The sequence below is a fragment of the Rhinatrema bivittatum genome, chromosome 4 (assembly GCF_901001135.1).
Source record: "Rhinatrema bivittatum chromosome 4, aRhiBiv1.1, whole genome shotgun sequence".
In the NCBI taxonomy this organism is placed as follows: domain Eukaryota; kingdom Metazoa; phylum Chordata; class Amphibia; order Gymnophiona; family Rhinatrematidae; genus Rhinatrema; species Rhinatrema bivittatum.
In genome coordinates this window covers 211,105,386-211,123,917 of record NC_042618.1, presented here as the reverse complement: position 1 = coordinate 211,123,917, position 18,532 = coordinate 211,105,386, and the positions used below count along the sequence as shown (strand labels likewise).

At 43.9% G+C, this 18,532-nt stretch overlaps 1 protein-coding gene across 1 annotated transcript in view; it reads right to left on the bottom strand.

The window, feature by feature from the left end:
- Positions 1–2,122: 2,122 nt before the first annotated feature.
- Positions 2,123–18,532, bottom strand: part of LOC115089379 (sodium-coupled neutral amino acid transporter 3-like) — an 89,624-nt gene continuing 73,214 nt past the window's right edge. Inside the window, exons 8-11 of the mRNA XM_029597470.1 lie at positions 11,460–11,584; positions 10,577–10,721; positions 5,316–5,419; positions 2,123–3,330 (exon numbers count right to left, since the gene is read on the bottom strand). Coding sequence (XP_029453330.1) covers positions 3,226–3,330; positions 5,316–5,419; positions 10,577–10,721; positions 11,460–11,584 — 479 coding nt within the window. The 3' untranslated portion in view covers positions 2,123–3,225. The remainder of the gene's footprint in view (positions 3,331–5,315; positions 5,420–10,576; positions 10,722–11,459; positions 11,585–18,532) is intronic.

The window sequence follows — 18,532 nt, the reverse complement described above, 5'->3', positions numbered from 1 at the left end:
CACCCTAAAATAATAAAATCCCTACCTATGTAAAAGGCAGCACTGTAAATATTGAAAGGGGACTGAACATTACATATTGGAACATGCAGTTTGGAAAACATAAGCTGAAATGTTATCAATCCTTACACAGAAATTACACACACACACCGAAACCCTCACCTTGGTCACATGTGCAGGCCACAGACAGTCCCCTCACCAAAAACAGAGCAAGTGATCACAAATTAGAAATTGAAACACACAGACATAAATGGAACTGGAGACCCTGGCCAGGCTACACATACAATGCAACCCCAGAGAAATGCATTTCCTCTTGTACCGTGCAAAACAGAAATATAATCAAAGATGCACGTTCACCAGAGCTGACAGAGAAATAAGAGTTCCCACCAAAGAACAAATGGGGACATCTCTGCGTAATCCTGAGGGAATGAGGAGAAATAGCAGCTAGAGCAGCAGGATATTTTGTATCCTGCAATCAGGCCAGAAATATGGGGAGTGGGAGGAGGGTAAGACAGCATTTTACCTGTGGTAATGGGTTTTTGAAAATGGACCACACTGTGTGCGGGCAAAAGAACAAGTATTGTGGAACATAGTGTAGAGAGAGGCAGGGTTAGGTCAGGAGAGGCAACACCACGCGTAGCTTTGGATTTTGAAAAGTACAGTATTATTTTGCTGGGAAAAAGCAGATGCAGATCTCTGTGGATACTTTTTTTCCCGTGGCAATAATCGAAGCAGAGGTAAGCGCATGGTTTTGCTGTGATTATTGATGGAAACCTAGTGGATAAAAACTACCCTCGATATTCGCATCAATGCAGGAAGTTTAACTGTTGCTCCCAAATTTAATTCGGCGCACACGTGTACTAAGTTGGTGCACCTTAAGTTCTGCCTGTATTGTATAAACTGTGCAGCAGCAGCAGCTACAGTCCTTCAAATTTGGTGTATCACTATCCCCATCGTTTGCATGTAGGTGGCAGTAGATGTACATTTTTTTTATTGCAGGGATCCACATAGTTTATACACCTCTTTTATAAGTGCATGCATATATTTCATATGCAAAATATGATGTAATAACCCCCGCTTTATGGCTGTAGGCAGGTATTTTATAAAGTCGACTGTATGCATGTATCTCGCTAATGTGTGTACTTCCAAGCACCAGTGCGCCGAGTCCTCCACCAGCTGACCCAGACCATCACCAGTTCACCCACACTCTCCACCAGTTGTTCTAAAGTCCACGGCACCCAAAAAACTGCACACATAAATGCATATGTCCTTCCAAATCATGTTCTGGAACCTGTTGGCAACACCCTCTTTGTACGCACATTCTTTTCCACATGGCAGTGACTGCCCTGTCCTAACACTACCCCCTCCGAGGAATGCCCTTTTTGACTATGTGAAAGCCTCATGGACTTTTACCTGCTCTGAGGGGGACAGATTTCAACTGGGATCATCTACCCAACTAACAATTCCATTCCCCCACCTAAATCCCTGTGAAAAATATTCTCCTTGTGTGTTACACTAGCAACACATGCCCTCGTTTGTCATGGCAATGAAGTGCCTGCTTTTGAATGTATCCAGGAGAATATAATGATTATTGAGCAAAATGAGGTTTCTATCAGAAGAAGGAATAAAAGGAGAGAGAGCTTCAGGTACCCAGCAGAGTCTGAGACAGGCACCCAGGCTTTTGCCAGGTAGCTGATGCCTTTCTCTTTTTCTTAATTTGTGATTTCATTTGTGTTGTACTTAGAGGTGTGACAAGGTGCCAAGTCCTGCCTGCCCTGGCCAGTTTTTCAGTACTTTTGTGAGGCAGGTGCTAAGGGATTCCTCGCTTTCGTTTTTTTCTTCTCCAACAGGCACATTAAAGGTGCTGCGGTTTCTTACCCTCATTCATTTTTTTGTGCTGCAGGTGCAGCACATCAGTTTTAACCCTGAAATCACTTTCATTGTCCGCTAGAGAAGGTAGGCGACAGACGGGGACATGAAATGAGCAGCAAGGGAAGGAATAAAGAGACCAGTCCGGAAAGTTAGCGTTACATCTGCAGTTATCTCCTCTCTTGCTGTTCTTCTGCAGGTGCAGCTCTTCTGAAAACACATTTGCATTGCAGAACGTGATTTCTAAAACCACAACTTCAAAGCTATGAGGTTTTTAATTTTTAAAATGCCAAAAGTTCTACTTTGAATTAACTCCTGATAAAGTGCCGAATCTGGGCTCACAACAAACTTGGCATTTTTGCACGTGCCTGGAACAACCAAAAAAAGTTTGAAACATTTTTGGAAGCTGGCCAATTTACTCTCCGTGCCCTCCCAAACTGGAAAAAAAAATGTTCAGCCGATGTTAACATTTGGCAGGTTGAGAGAGGGATTAGCACTCAGACCTTACCTGATCATTTACAGAAGATGCATTTGTAGTGAAATAGTGAACAAGTGAAAAATCACAATATAGAAATTTACTATAACCTTAGCTCTAGTGATGCTACTGTCCTCCCTCTCTTATTAATATTAAGGACCATGGCTGCATGTTGTTCTAGCATTGTTATAGCTCTCAGGGCCACGGCGGTATGCTATTTTACCATGGTTAGATCACTTATGGCTATAGTTGTTCATTATGTTATGATTGGGACTATAATTGTATGTTGTTTTAAACATGGTTATATCACAAAGAACCATAGCTATGCACTATTTTACCATGGTTATTTCACTTATGACATGACTATGCACCATTGAAGCATGGATATGTCACTTATGACTGTACACTATTGTACCATGGCTGTGAACTATTTTACACTAGTCGTAGCACTGTGGATTATGTGCATTATTAGTTTACTATAGTTACACCACTCAGAACCCTTGTTTCACATTATTGTATGGGGATTCTGCCATTTAGAGCTAAGGCTGTGCACTGTTCTGCAATATTAGCCATCTGATTGCACCTTTTTGTATGGAAAAAATGCTATAATTTATAAAATTCTGTTCTAAGTATTAAGTCACTATTACGGATAGCAACAAACATGTACAGTTTAAACAACTTCTTCCCATCCTTCAGTGGTGGCACTGGCTCCAAACTTGCATCACAAACCCAGTGTGCCTGTATGGCCTAGGCTACTGTACAGTACTAATAGTGAATGAGTGTCCCTGTTGATGGTTAGGAAGAAGATAAGTGTCATGCTGGCTTCTTTCTAGAGCAGAGCAGAATGTAGTGCTGGGCAGGTGTATGGTTAAACATCTTGTTGGCTAGTGGCTTCCTCCACTATTGCTGGTTCCGGTTGCCCAGTCAATGATGATGAAGCTCAAACTCATAATCATGAAGAGGATGCCAAGGCCTGCAAAACATGCTGCCTGAAAAATATGAGGAGAGAGCGGGGTTAGTACAAAAGGAGCAAAGTCAGAAGGGATAGGGTTATTCTATGCAAACAAAGCAGTCGGTCTGTGTAGCAGGTCCAGTGTCACTGAAACTGGCCACCTGACCTACAGAGGCGTAGAATCAGCGTCTCTGTTACAAATCACCATTGCTTAATAGTTTCAGTAAGGGCACCAGAAGAGAGTCTTTCACACACACCCCCCCCCTGACCTCAACACTTCCAACCAGAAAGGTAAATTGATTCCTTACTGAAAACAGTAGGAGCAGTAATGAGACTGTACATTTTGTATGATTTTTCTTGGCTCGTATTTTTGACACTTCAAGAATGAAACTGAAGCAGTCTTGCCCTTTAATACCTGGATCAAAGGATCCAGGACTGACCCTGGTGGCTCTCCCTTCATATGTCCCTCTAGGCCGACACAAATTCTTGAGTTTCTTGACAGCAGCATGGCCTGACTCATATAGTTCTGACAGCTTGGCCTGAATCATAAGGTCCTAACAGTAACAATGTCAAAGACCATATTTTTTTGGCTATTTGTTTATATTATGTAAGATTGAATCAAATGCCTTACTACTTCCTCCTTGTCTACAGTTACATATTTATACTAGGAATGTGCATTCATCTTTAGTGAACTGTGCAGCCAAACAAAAAATGGTGTTGCACGAAAATACCCCCAAATTTTCAGTTCGTTTTGCAAAAAGGGCCTCCACAAGGCCCTCCAACCCGCTCCCACCCCCACAAAGACAACCTTAGGAACCAGGCCCACCTGGCTAGGCTGAGCCGGGCTTCTCTGACCCTCATCTGCCCCTTAAACAATTTACTAGGGTTAGGGAACTCCTCAGCTCCCACTTTTCCATTTTGTGAGAATCTGCCAAATCCAAAGGGCAGGAGCGATGCCCACTCGCTCCTACCCTCCTGCTCTGTAGTTCAAAAATGGCACAGGAGGCCCTTAAGTTGTCGCCAAAGTGATGTCACTTTGACACCTGTCTCGGGGACAGCCAGTGCCATTATGTTGTAGGGCCAGTCTTTCACCATATGTAAGCCCTTGTGTCTCTCTTTGAGGATACCTAAAACTCAACAAATGCCTTATATAGGTGGTAAGATGAGATCCCCATTCTTTGCTTCTACCCCTCATCTAAGGCCTGCTAATATATGCCCAGCTGTGGCTGCTAATGTTTGGCTTCACTCAAGTAATATAATTGAGCTTTTACTTTTTTGCAATTAAGGGTCATTTTAGAACAGCCCGCATAGGGTTAAAGTAAGTACATGCAGACATTAGCCCAAACGTTTTAAGTGGAATTGTGCGTGCAAATCCGCATTGAAAATTTGCAGGATCATGTGCAGCCCTGTGCAGCGCATGGGCATATGCATACATTTACGCGCTTATTTTCAAAAATTGAAAGTGTATGTTTAAATGGTTTCCCTGCCCCAACTCTGCTCCCCAGACGCCTCTTGGTAATGTGCATAAAAGTATGCATGGAATCCCTTCTGCATGTACTTTTATGCGCACACATGCTTTTGAAAATTCAGCCCCATATAAGGGTTATACTTACAGAGGCACTATTTACCCCCCCAAATAATTAACAGAATAGGGCAGGGCTTCCCAAATCTGTCCTGGGGACCCCACAGAAAGTTGGGTTTTCAGGATAGCCATAATGAATATGCATGAGATAAATTTGCAAATACTGAGGCTCCACAATATGCAAATTTCTCATGCATATTTTGTGGATATCCTGAAAACCAAACTGGCTGTGGGGTCGCCTGGAATAAGGGATACTCTCTAAGATAAGAGAGAAGTAAATTTAATCTTATTTTTTTTTAGTGAGATAATTTACCTTGTTTAGTCCTTGGGATAATGTTAATTCTTTAATTTGTAAAGTACCTTACCAGGAAAAATTACCCATTACAGAAAGTTAATCTTTCCCATTAGTGAGACGACATAGTATCACATCAAGGACATACCAAGATTTTAGGGGTGGACTTCATGGGCTCTTTGTCCTTTGGCATGATGCGAATGTAAAAGATGGCTGGAAAAATGAAGATCAAGCAAGGGGCTGATGTGGCTCCTGCAAGAAATGGAATTCAGAGAATTTTTATGTTTTTATTTAACACAATGTCTATGTTCAGGCGTATGACCAGAGATGTCTCTGTGCTGGAATTGCAGCGGGTGTTGCAAGGTGGAGTTGATGTGCCTTGGTACAGCTCTCTGTGCGTGGGCCTCAGAACTGCAACTGCAGGAGGTACTGCAGGGTAGGATTGATTTGCATTAGCACAACTGTGTGTGGTCTCAGCAGATGATGCTAGAGAACAGGACTGAGGGGCACTGGTAGAGCTATGTGTGTTTTGGGGGGGACGGGGGGGAATGACACGTGTCTTGGTACTGGAATTTGTCAGTAGCTGAGTCCAGCCAGCAACCTAACATTTATGATGCCTCAATTTGGTCTCCCAGTTAAAATCCACTGGATATTGATTAGGCCCCTGTTCTTTTTGTGTGATTCGCTTCACGCAGGCTTTCATCTTTGAATTTCTAGAATAAATAATAAATGCCTCTTTAATGGAAAGTGGATTGCCAGATGCTTTAAATCAAGCCACTATATCCCAGTGTTAAAGAATAGTCAGAGCCAGATCAAAGCAGTTGTGAAATTTGCCTTCTGTAAATTTAGATTAGTGAGGTATCTAAGATATATTTTAACTTTAGTGGATTTTGGGACAGCGGTCCAGTTGTTGCTTTTATATACCATTCACTACTGCAACTCTATGTACTTGACCCCACAAAGTTTTATAGCGGTGTGTATTGTATTACAAAATGCAGCAGCCAGGCTTGTTACTGCCTCTAACTTTCGAGACAGCATTACTCCCAAGCTGGCAGATCTTCATTGGCTACTTGCTTTTTCACGTGCATTTTAAGATCCTTAGATTGATTCATAAGGGCATTCATGGCATGGGTCCTCATTATCTTAAGAAAATTCTGACACCGTATATGACTAACCATCTTCTATTCTTCTTTGGGAAGGCCCTGTTGGTGGGTCCCTCTTTCCAAGAAATCTATTTACAGGAAACATACCAGAGGGCATCTTTAGTATGGAATTCTTTTCCCTGTGATCTTCATTTGGAAACGTGATTGATTATTTTTCAGCAAGTAAGGTAAAGGCCTTGTTGCATTTGGCCGGCTGCAGGGTAGGCCTGTGACTGGCCGCACTCACCAACTGTCCACCCAGCTTCAACGCCGTTATCACATCCCCACCGGTGTCCTCCTTAGGTGCACACGATATAGACGCCATGGCAGGAAACTAGACACGGAGCGTACAGATGACGTCAGCCTCCTCAGACTATTTAAATCCACCAAGCCCTGTACTCCTCGCCTCAGGAATGGGTCTCCTGCCATGTACAGTATATGTTGCTATTTGTTCCAGTGTTCCTGTATCCAGCCTTGCCTTGCCCAGCTCATCCAGCCTCGTCTTGCCCAGCTTTGCCTTGTCTAGCTCATCTTGTCCAGGTCTCCTCGTCTGTTTTTGTCCATCCTTCGGCTTGACCTCCCGATACTGACTGCTTGCTTGGTGCCTGCCCATCTCTTGGCCTGTTCCCGGTACCTCCTGTCTGCTGCCTGTCCTTGAGTTTCGCTCATCCTACTGCCCTAGTGACCCACCTAAATCCTGCCGGCCATCAGAACCCAAGGGCCCAACTTGCAGGGAAGACGGCTGGTATAGGTGAAGTTCCAGTCTGTCCTGCTTCAGGACACTTGCCAGCTGTTGGCGTAGGCCTCGTAGGTTTGCCTAAGAGTCCGCACCAATGCACCAAGGGCTCACACCCACTCCACTCATCACTGGCCTGCTGTATGCTATAGCTTTGATAGTGAACCTCAGTGGTTTCATCTTTTCAAACAGTAATTGACCTTCTGCTGTTTAGAATTGAATTTGCAGCTTTTGTTTTGGTTTTTTGTTTTTAGTATATGTGCTGCCAAAGCAAGCACTGCAGACTTTATTATTTTTTTTTTAATCTATAGTGTGGCAACCCTTGGGATCTCCACTAGATGGCCTTAGCCTTGGACATGGGGTTAGGAGTTAGAGCCACCCCTGGGTATGCTCCTCTCCTATCATTAGGCAGGGTGAGGCAGCCACCTCAGGTGGCAAAATTTGGCAGGGATATCTAACGTCCACCAAAATACCCTTGCAGTGGCCGTCTCGCCTTGCACTCAACTCTATGATGCTGGCGGCACAGAATGACAACGTACCTGGGGGGATCCCAGGCCCTGTAATGCAGCAAGATGAACTGCCCACGGGGATCTCAGGCCACATGGGCCAGAAGAAAAAGACCCATGGAGAGGGAGGATGTGAGTCTGTGAAGGAAGAGGGGGGGGAGTGAGTGGGAGGGGAGGAAGAGAAGAAGAGGGGGCATGAGTGGGAGGGGAGAGAAGGGGGAAGGAGGTGAGTGAGCAGGAAGAGAAGGGATGGGAGGGAGAGGGTGAGTTGAGGGGAAGGGAAGAAAGGGTAAGTCAGAAAGGATCGAAGGGAGTGAGTGAAAGGGGATGGGAGGGAGAAGAGGAAAGGGACTGGGGTGAATGAGTGGGAAGAGAAAAAGGAGGGTAAGTGAATGGAGAGGGAAGAAAAGGCAGGTGAGTGAGTGAGAGAGGGGATGGAAGGGAAGTGGGTGAGTGAGAGGGAAGGAAAGAGGATGGTGTTAGTGAGGTGGGAAGTAGAGAGGGAGCAACACTGTATGAAGGGATTGTGAGTGGGAGAGAGTTCAGTGGAAGGACTTGGTGGCCATAGAGCACCATTGTTTTGGGGGTGGCACAGTAGCGGCAGGACTGCAACAATTGTAAGCCCTTCTTCTTCACTCTAACATGGGCCTGCACAGGTAGGAAGAAGGCGGTGCAATCACTACGGCCAGAAAGAGCAGGAGCAGCACCAGCCTGCATGGCTAGAATAAAGGAGCAGGAACAGTGTCTGTTTGCAGAGGAGTCCCAGTTGCTGCATGGGCTGATAGTGGATGCTTCTGCCACTTGTGCATTCTGGAGAGGGAGAAGAGTGAGCGAATGTGTGTGAGAGAACAAACGTGTGTTAGTGTGTGTATATATGATCGAGACAATAGACAAAATTTATGTGCAGTCCCTCTCCCCCAATAATACAGGACAATCTCAGCATGGCTGGAAATCAAAAGATTTCAGGTTTGGAATGTTTAAATCTTTGTTTTAATCATTATTGGATGTTATTTAATATGACTGCTGTTATGTAATATTTTATTGTTTTTGTTTGGTTTTTTTTGGTAATGTTTTAAACATTTTTATACAAGTTTAATTGTTGAATGTTGTTCTGTTAGCTGTTTTAAAATATCTTTTTATTAGTATGGTTTAATGGTTTTAGTATTATGCTTGATATTTTATATTTCCTGATTTTATTGTTTTATGAGGAATGGAGGTGATTCTGTTTTTCCACTGTTGCACGCCATACAGTCTGACCTTCTGCGGTTTCCAGTTCAGTTTTATGGTCTCTTTCTTCTGTATTTGGTGAGGGTCTGTCTGTGTGTCTGAGGTGAGATAGTCTGCTAGCGTGTAATTTCTCTGTAGGGGCCTATAGCAGCTTGGCTTGTTCTATTTTCTTAATAGGAGATGTATTGATGTTTTAGGGGTCTGGTGTAATAGTTGCAGTGTTGCCTTTTCATAGATAGGGTTGTCATTTTGAGTTCTGGCAATTACTGCTGTTTTGGTATGGTAGGTTTACTATATTGTAATTGTAGTTTAGTTTATTCATGGCTTTGAGAGCCAAGCCTAAACTCAATGTACTTTACAATAGGCCTAATACCATAAGGGTCCAAGTGTTGCAAGGCTTCCTTTTTGCCACCACAGTAGTGCATGGAAATATAATATACATGTGGTTGTAAGTGATATATTTACCTCAGAAGACTATACTTTGAATGACCTTTTGCATGTAAAATCTGTTACTATAAATGCATAGTTTTTAATTGTGTATGGTTGGGGCTGAAAGCTGTAAGGTTTGCCTAAGGCATCTAATACTCTTGCACTGACCCTAAGAGTGTGCACCACACACAAACCCCTACCATTCACCCATCTCCCACTTTCTCACTTTCTCAGAGAGCAAATGCTGGAGAAGGGTGGGAGGTATGTGGTGGGGTTCTTGGGAGTGTGACAGGGATGCCTGCTTCCTAGAAATATCATCACTAACATTTTATCTGTCACCCCTCTAGGAAAACTGATCCCTGTCTCCCCCCCTTCCCCAGCATTTCAAATCACTGAAAGGGTCAGTCTCCAAAGGGGACCCCCACTCCCCCCTTGACCCACTCAGTGATTTCTCCTGCACTGTGCTTGATGGGGGGGAAGGTGGGGAGTACCATTTCATCCCTCGCCTCACACAGAAGACTGAAGGGGGACACCTTGGGCCAACCCTGCCCAAGAAAATTTCAGAGTCTAAGGAGACCCTTCAAGGAAAGGATTCCACAGAATTTTCTGGATGAAGATACTGGAGAGGCCATAGGGAGAATGGTTTTTGCTGAGGAAGTCCACAGAATGTTAGCTGATCAAGCAAATCAGCCAGAAGTTTACCAAAGAGGAAAAAGAAAGAAACAAAGGTTCTAGAGACCCAAAAGGTGGATGGGCACTTGTCTCGAAGTGTTGGGGAAGAGAGAGTGAGAGAAGAAATTCTGATTGGACTTGTGCTGTTTGTGGACTTTGATTTTTTGGAGCGCACTACCATCAGGGGTACTGTTACCTACCACCAGTTTCAGTAAAGACATTATTGTGAACAGCTTTTAGAGTGAAGAGTGATTTTTTTTTTTTTTTGTGTGACCAGACTGATGTGCAGTGAAGGCACTGACTGAAGGAAAAAAACCATAAGGGCTTTGAAAAGACTTTCTCTCTCCCCCCCCCCCCCCCGGCCCGGTGCGGGATACCTGGGAGGTTAAGGGGCCTAGAATGGTCCATGGCTCTCCCTGTGTACCCAAATGCTGACTGGGATGGAGGCTCCAGGGGCAAGGCCGGAGATTGGCAGAACCATCTGATTAATGAGCAGAAATGTTATTTTGAAGTCCTAGCATGTTTTTCATGGTGCAGACTTTGCATCTGCCGCAATCCATGAGCACAGACACAAGTGCTGGCTCCAGTTTTCCATGTAATGTTCTTTTAGTTTTAATAATTTCCAATTGCAGTGTCATTTGTGATGTCATGACAAGAATGCATGGCAGTGATACAACTGAGAGACTGAGTGACTTACCAATGACGCCAAAGATGCCCAGGATGGTGGGTGCGAAGATGACCAGCAGGTTAATGAGCGTGAGAAGGATGATGGCAATGAGGGTGTGACGCAGCCAGCTGAACTGCTTGTTCTGGAAAAGCATATGCTGGATGGCTCGGCGTACCTGCCAGCAGGGAGAGAACTGTCACATGGAAGCCTGCTACAATTATTCCAAGACCTAGGGAAACTGATGTTCAAAGGCATTTATCCAGATAGCTTTTGAGTTATTTGTATAAATGCCTACTTCTGGATCTCCCAGGTCCTTATCCATTTTAACCAGCTATGTCATTATCCAGTTAAAATTTAGACATTTTGGAGGCATTTAAGGGAAGAGCTGAGATAGCTGAATAACTCCAATTTGGAATTAGTTGACTAAGTTATTTGGCTCTGTCTAGACGTTAGTGGGAGGAGGTTCAATATTATCCAGGAACCCGTTCCCAGATAATTTTTTAATTTAGCTGGTGATTATTCAAAGCACTGGCTCAATCTTCTGTCCCCCACCTCCAAAGATCCTGAGCGCCCCCCCCCCCCCCTTCAATTCCCCAAAATGAAATTTAAAGTTCCAGACCTCTAGGTTCAAAAAGTTTTCTGCCCTCTTCTCCCCTTCAAGTTCAATAATTTTGTAAGGGTCATGGCATCAGAACCCTCCCTCTTCCCCTTCCATCCCTACTAAGTTCATTGTTACCCTTTGATGTTGCTTTAGTAAAAGCATTTGATTGGGGTTTTGTCAATTTCTGCTCTTTGTGTGTACTAATTTCATGTCCTTGGAACCTTTTGGTCCTCCTTTGACATCTCTTGCTGTTTGAGATGCTAATGACCCTTGAAATGATTCTGTGGTATGAATAGTGATTATCATACTTACTGGGAAAAGGACAATGGGTACTGTGAGTGTCACTGCTGTTAACACTGCCACTCTGACACACAGAATCAAGATGTTGAAGGGATCCACTTTGCTATAGGTGTGGAGGAGCTCTGATTCCACTTTGTCTACAAGAACAGAAAACAGCTGCTCGTTAGTTATCAATGCTCTGTATCAAAGTGGGTGTGATCACCAGTGCCAAAACATTCAAATATATTTGGGACAAAATATCATTGTAGTATAGTTTATTAGGACACCATAACAGTGTGTTAAACTGATTTCATTTTAAACCCTAAGCAGTACTTATCCTTGTCAGTACTGTGTAATCAGAAGAGGATTTAATCTAACAAAACAAGCACTATTAGGTATGCCAGCCCCGGGCGCTAATATATTCGTCAGATATGTATGTACAGCCACCAGATGTGAGATAGCAAAAAAATGGACTTCTCAAAACCCACCCAGCCTGAAGGAAATACAACACAGACCTGGTTCAATATATTTATTAACACAAATTTTCAGCTCATAAAGGTGATACACTACACTAGTTTCAGAAAATCTGGCAGGCGTATTCAGACTGGAAAAATGAGGGTTTCTGCTCGATACTTAAATATTGAGGCCTGATCAAAGGTATACGTGGTTTTCTGCAATATTCACTTACAGAGTTAAGGACAGGGAAAAATCTGGATAGGAAGATTATTAAGTTCCTTTCTACTCCATTTACAGTAGCGGGGGGGGGGGAGGGGTGGTAGGGAAGGGGTGCTGGGGTGATTTCATAAAGATGTGTGTCTTTGTTACTGACGCAACATATGTTTTCAATACAGTTGAGTCCCTATGGTTCTATATTGTTAAATTTGCTCACGTGATAGATATGTATATGTACTTCTGTACTAACATTAAGCCTCAATGTATTCTTATTGAGACACACAATAAAAATTTTGAATTATAAAAAAAAAAAAGAAGAGGATTTAATCAGCAGTTTATTATGGTATGCAGTTCAGCAGTTTATGAGCATAGTCTTCCCTATGTGCTCTGGCATGGCAAAAGGAGTACAATCTACTGCAAATTCTGTATTGTATGGTTGCATGGAGAGAGCTTCTGAATTAATGATCACTAGTTCAAGACCAAACTAGAAAATTGGCTGTTGAAAGATGTATAAGGATAAATACTTAAATATTCAAGCTTCAATTAACTTGGAAAGACCAGATATTTTGGACATAGGTTTTGCTAATTTTGGGTCCTGTACGAATTATTAGAAAACTTGGTAATAAAACATTGAATGGGACCTGGGTAATGGATTTAGTATTGGTCTTGTAGTAATCATAGAAGATAATGACACAGACTGAAATGGCCTGCTAGGAGGAGGTGGTGGAGACCGTGCTGTAAAGCAGGGGTAAGCAAACTGGGGGGCTTGAACAATCCTTGAAGGGGGACACACTGGCAGGCCAATCAAGGAAGAAAAAATGGCCTCACTGTCCAGTTTCAGTGCTGTGAAAGCACTGCAAGCTCAGAGAGGGAGGGAGCAGCCAGAGCGTAGTGACCTGACTGAAAGCATGCCATGGTTTTTAGCCATGCGTCTCTTTCAGTGGGTGAGGGAGAGGAGCTGCTTCTGCGGCGGCGGGCCTGGGAGAGCCGCTCACTCTGTGGCAGAACTGGACATTTGAGCAGCCACTGAGGTATTCCACAATCAAGGAAGGCCTGCCATAATCAGAATTCCTGCTGCTACTGGGTCCCTACCCAGGAAGAAAGATTACAGCTGTTGCCTGCTGGGGGAAAAGAAGTGATGAGGTAGGGGAGGGCAGTGAGCAAAGAGGCCAGAGAGAATGTGGTAGGGACGGGAGAATAAAGGCAAACATTTTGTGTGTAAAAAATAAAAATAAAAATAAAGCAACCAAAATGAGAAAAAGAGATGAACAAATTAAGATAAATACAAAAACATGTAAAAATTAGTGAAAAAAGTAAAAAAAAAAAATAGAGTTGGGCAGGGTGGGATTGAGTTGTTCTCAGTTCCTAAAACTTTTAGCTGGCACTTAAATTTCTGAAAGATTTTCAGCCATTATCACTGTGATCTAAGTCTCTGAGTTTGTCTGATGTGCTTTGTTCTGTGTATGTGGTCTCTGTGATGTGGGCTGTCTACCTACATTTAGGAGTGATAGGACTATGCTTCTCTGTGTGTCTGGGCATTGTTTACTGTCTGGGAGGCTGCAGTGCTTGTTTTTTCTATCCAGGTGTGGTATGTCTGTCTCTCTGTGGAGTATCTGTGTCTGTCTGGGTATTAGGTATCTGTCTGGGTACTGGATATCTGCCTCTCTGTGCCCTGTGTGTGTATGTTTGTGAGCTTATTCCCTTCAGTAACTGGACAGAAACAAATGGATCTTTGAGCCATTGGCTGGTAGTGTGGTTGCTTGGTGAAATCATATACATATGTATATTAGAGATGTGAATTGGTTCCGGAATCCTTTCCGGTATCGTGTTCGTAGAGCCGTGGGAAATCCTTGTTTCCCGTGGTTCTGACCGCACCCCCGTTGGACCACCAGGTACTTTAGGAAAGTTTTTTTTTTGGGGGGGGGGTCAGGAGGGTGGGGGATTCTAAATAATTAGATTTAAATGGTTGGGGTGGGTTTGGGGTTTTTTTTTCTGTATGCCCTTTCTTCCCCCCCCCCCCAACGATAAGAAAACCACACAAATTTTATGGATTTTCCTATCGCTTTTGGGGACCCCCCAATACTTGACGGATTAGAAAATATCGTACGATATTTTCATCTGTAATCACAAGACGCCATAGATATAATGACCATCATACAAGGCTTCATCGTGTAGTATTCAAACTTTAGGACTCAGCCTTTTAAATAATCATTGGTCATATTTGTAAATAGTCCAACTATTCGTTTCCTTGTGAATTTTTTTTTTGTTATAAATTAACAAAAAAAATTTTCACAAGCTTCAGGGCACTCTTATGCTCTATGCAACATTGCACCGAGAAGGGTCATGGCTTTGAGGATTTGAGATGTACGGTATTGGAAGCCGTGAAAGAAGATCAGCGGGGTGGTAATGTCGATCTCAAATTGTTGCAAAAGGAACAAAATGGATATTCAAGTTAGGTACAGTCCAACCGGAGGGACTTAACAAAGAAGTGGATTGGTCAGTGTTTTCCTGAAAGTTGATTGGAGGAGAGTCCAGGAGTTTGGTTTAAAAGCATTAGTTTTGGAGGGGAGGGATTGAGTGAGAAGCGCCATTTTTGAAATAGTGCCGGGGAGAGGAGCCAGGTACGGCCAACACTGAAAGTAAGTCGCATAGTTTGAGCCATTAAAGTTTAGAAAATAGTTTGAGATTTATTGACATAAGTGAGAATAAATGTGCTTTTGTATATAGGAGAAATCCCTTGAAGAAGGGGGTGTTACCGCCGAAACATCACCGATGTGGAGGCACGGAGGCACGGGAGTGTGTATATAACATCGGCACCGTGAAACAACGAGTCGAATGAATAGTGGGAGTGACGGAGGATAAAAAAAGATAAGGATTTAAACGTGTCAATGATCGAATAAGATGTGATAAACATACTGTGAGAAATAGTTTGGAGCACTTAGGTGTTGGGAAAAAGTTCAGTAAAATATTGAGCGATTGATTTTTAGAAAATAGTGGGTCACATGATGGTTTTAAAAAAAACCCAAAAAATAGCATTTGTTGGGAAAGAGTAAATGAGGTGACTGTGTGTGCTATATACACGATACTGGTTGTAGCCCTATGTGGGGCAAGAGCCAGGCGACTGTGAAAGCACATTTATTCTGATACAATTTCCCAAAAATCGTTTTTGAGATAGTATTGTTAAAATATAATTCCTCTTTGACTGAGATTTGTTTGATTGATAAGTTCTTTAAAATGACATGGAAAACAGCATTTGTTGTATCATTTTGTGTGATTCAGTGTCCAAAATGTCAAAAAAACAGAGTGAAAATAAAATGAAAAGCAAAACAAAATTTCTACGATTTTGGATGTGACAAAAAAGTGTATTTGGTTCCAATCCATTTCCACTGAATAAGCCAAACAGTAACCTCTTAAGTTTAGAACACCACCTATGTGTCTAGCCTGTTACTTGCCACCGATGATTTCCAGACACATAGAAATCCATATTCAGCTGCTGGTTGGCTGTCAATGTTTGTTTATTTTTATTTATTTTAAATTATTTGATCACACAATTTAAGGGTCAAGGCAATTTACAAAAGAACATACACAATAATCTGTATCCTGTTTGATATCGCAAACAGGATACAGAGAAGATGGACAAAGACCCAAGTTTTGAATTTCACAAATACAGATTTTGTCAAAATGGGAATGTTCCTAGAGGAAGACCTGGAAGCCTGGGAGAAAATAGGTGAGGTGGAACAACAGTGAGCCAAACTGAAAGGAGCTATTACAAAGGCAACAAATCTATATGTTAGAAAAATAAACAAAAGTAAGAGGAAAAAGAAACTGATCTAGTTCTCAAGAGAAATGGCTGAAAAATAAAGGCAAAAAGAACAGTGTTCAGGAAGTATAAAGGATCTCAAAAGAGGAACACAGGGAAGAATACCTGGTGAAACTGAATGACACCAAGAAAGAAATCAGGAAAGCAAAAAGTCAAGCAGAAGAAAGGATTGCCAAAGCTGTAAAGTGAGGTGACAAAACATCTACCTTATAAATGGGCTCTGACCGACGGCCCGCAAATGCGCAGTAGAGAGCAGCTCTACCGCGCATGTGCGGGCCAGCACGTTGGTCAGAGCCGTGCGTGCCCGAAACAAAAAACATGGCGGTGGAGCCGCAGGAGCAGCGGCGGCCGCGAAGCAGGAGCGGGAGGAGGAGCAGAGGCGCCGCGCGCGAGTGACCCCCCCCCCGATATCTGCCGGCAGGAGAAGCAGCGCCGTGCGCGAGTGACACCCCCCCCCCCCGAGATCTGCCGGCAGGAGCGGCAGGAGAAGCAGCGCCGCGTGTGCGAGGAAAGCAGCAGCGCGTGCGCGAGTGACACCCCCCCGAGATCTGCCGGCAGGAGAAGCAGCGCCGCGCGCACGGGAGTGACACCCCCCCCCCCGAGATCTGCCGGCAGGAGCGGGAGGAGAAGGTGGTGAGAGGGAAGGTGAGAGAGAGAGAGAGAGGGAGGGAGGGAGAGAGAGAGGGAGGTGACAGAGGGGGGAGAGAGGGAGGGGGAGAGACAGAGAGGGAGAGGGAGGTGAAGAGGGAGGGAGAGGGAGGGGAGGAGGAGAGAGGGAAGGGTGAGAGAGAGGGAGGGAGGTGAGAGAGAGGGAGGGAGGGAGAGGGTGAGAGGGGGGAGAGGAGGGGGGGGGAGGGGGGAGGAGGAGGGGGGGGGTGAGAGGGTGAGAGGGAGGGGAGGGGGGGAGAGGGAGGAGGGAGAATGAGGGGGAGGGAGAATGAGGGGGAGGGAGTGGGAAGGAAACGGACCGAGCCCGTGTTACGGGCTTAACGGCTAGTTTAGATATATCAGAGAAAGAAGGAAGGTCCGTAGTGGTATAGTGAATTGAAAGGTGACAAGGAAGAAAAGGAGAAGATGAAATGGCAGAATATTTCAGTTCGGTATTCACTAAGAAGACCCTGGAGAAGGATTGTTGCTCATAGATGGGAATGGGGTAGACGAAACTCTATCTATGGAACAGAATGTATGGAAGAGCTAGGAAACTGAAAGTGAACAAGGCCTGGGGCCAGATGAGATACATCCTAGGTTACTGAGGGAGCTCAGAGATGTGCTGGTGGGGTCCACTGAAGGACCTTTTCAATAGATCCCTCGAAATGGGAGTGGTGCCATGGGATTGGAGAAGAGTGGTGGTGGTCCCACTTCACAAGAGTGGTAGCAGAGAGGAGGAGCTGGAACTATAGGCCTGTTAGCCTCACATCGGTGTGGGAAAATTAATGGAGATACTGCTGAAGGAAAGGATAATGAATTATCAATCTATTGGGTAGCTAGACCCGAGGCAGCATGGATTCACCAGGGAAGGTTCTGTCAGACAAATCTGATTTTTTTTTTTTATTGGGTGACTAGAGAATTTGGGTCAAAGAAGAGTGCTCGATGTGATCTACTTGGATTTCAGCAAAGCTTTTGATACCTTCCTGCATAGGAGACTTATGAATAAAATGAGAAGCTTGCGAGTGGCACCAAGGTCATGGTGTGGATTAAAAACTGGTTGACAGATAGGAGACAGTGTGTAATGGTAAAAGGAAACTAATCTGAAGAGAGAGCCATGTTAAGCAGAGTGCCACAGGGATCGGGGTGGGACCAATTCTGTTCAATATCTTTGTGAACGACACTACAGAAGAGATAGAAGGTAAAGTTTGTCTATTTGCAGATGATACTAAGATCTGTAACAGACTGGATATGCTTGAAGGAGTAGAGAGAATAAAAAGAAACTTAGGAAAGCTGTAAGAGTAGTCGAAGATTTGTCAGCTGGGATTCAATGCCAAGATGTGCATACATTTGGGATGCAATAATCCAAAAGAGCTGTATGTGATGGGGGGTGAAAGGTGAAAGGTGATGTGCATGGGGTGATAGTGTCTGGGGATCTGAAGATGGCAAACATGTGTCAAGAAGATAGCTAAAGCCAGAAGAATGCTGGGCTGCATAGAGAGAGGAATAACCAATAAGAAATAGGAGGTGATGATGCCCATGTACAGATACTTGGTGAGGCCTCATCTGGAGTATTGTGTTCAGTTCTGGAGCCCATACCTCAAAAAGGATAGACAGGATGGAGGCAGTCCAGAGAAGGGAGATGAAAATGGTATGGGGTCTGTATCAGAAGACCTATGAGGAGAGGCTGAAGGATCTGAATATGTATACCCTGGAAGAGAGGAGGTGCAAGGCTGATATGATACAGACTTTCAGATATTTAAAGGTTTCAATTATATATGGACTTCGAACCTTTTTCCATTGCAAAGAAAACAATAGAAGTAGGGGTCATGAATTGAAACTCCAGGGGGGATGACTTAGAACCAACATCAGGAAATATTTCTTCAAGAAGAGGGTAGAGGAGGCCTGGAGTGCCCTTCCAGAGGAGGTGGTGAAGAAGAAAACAGTCAAAGGGGCATGAGAGAAACAC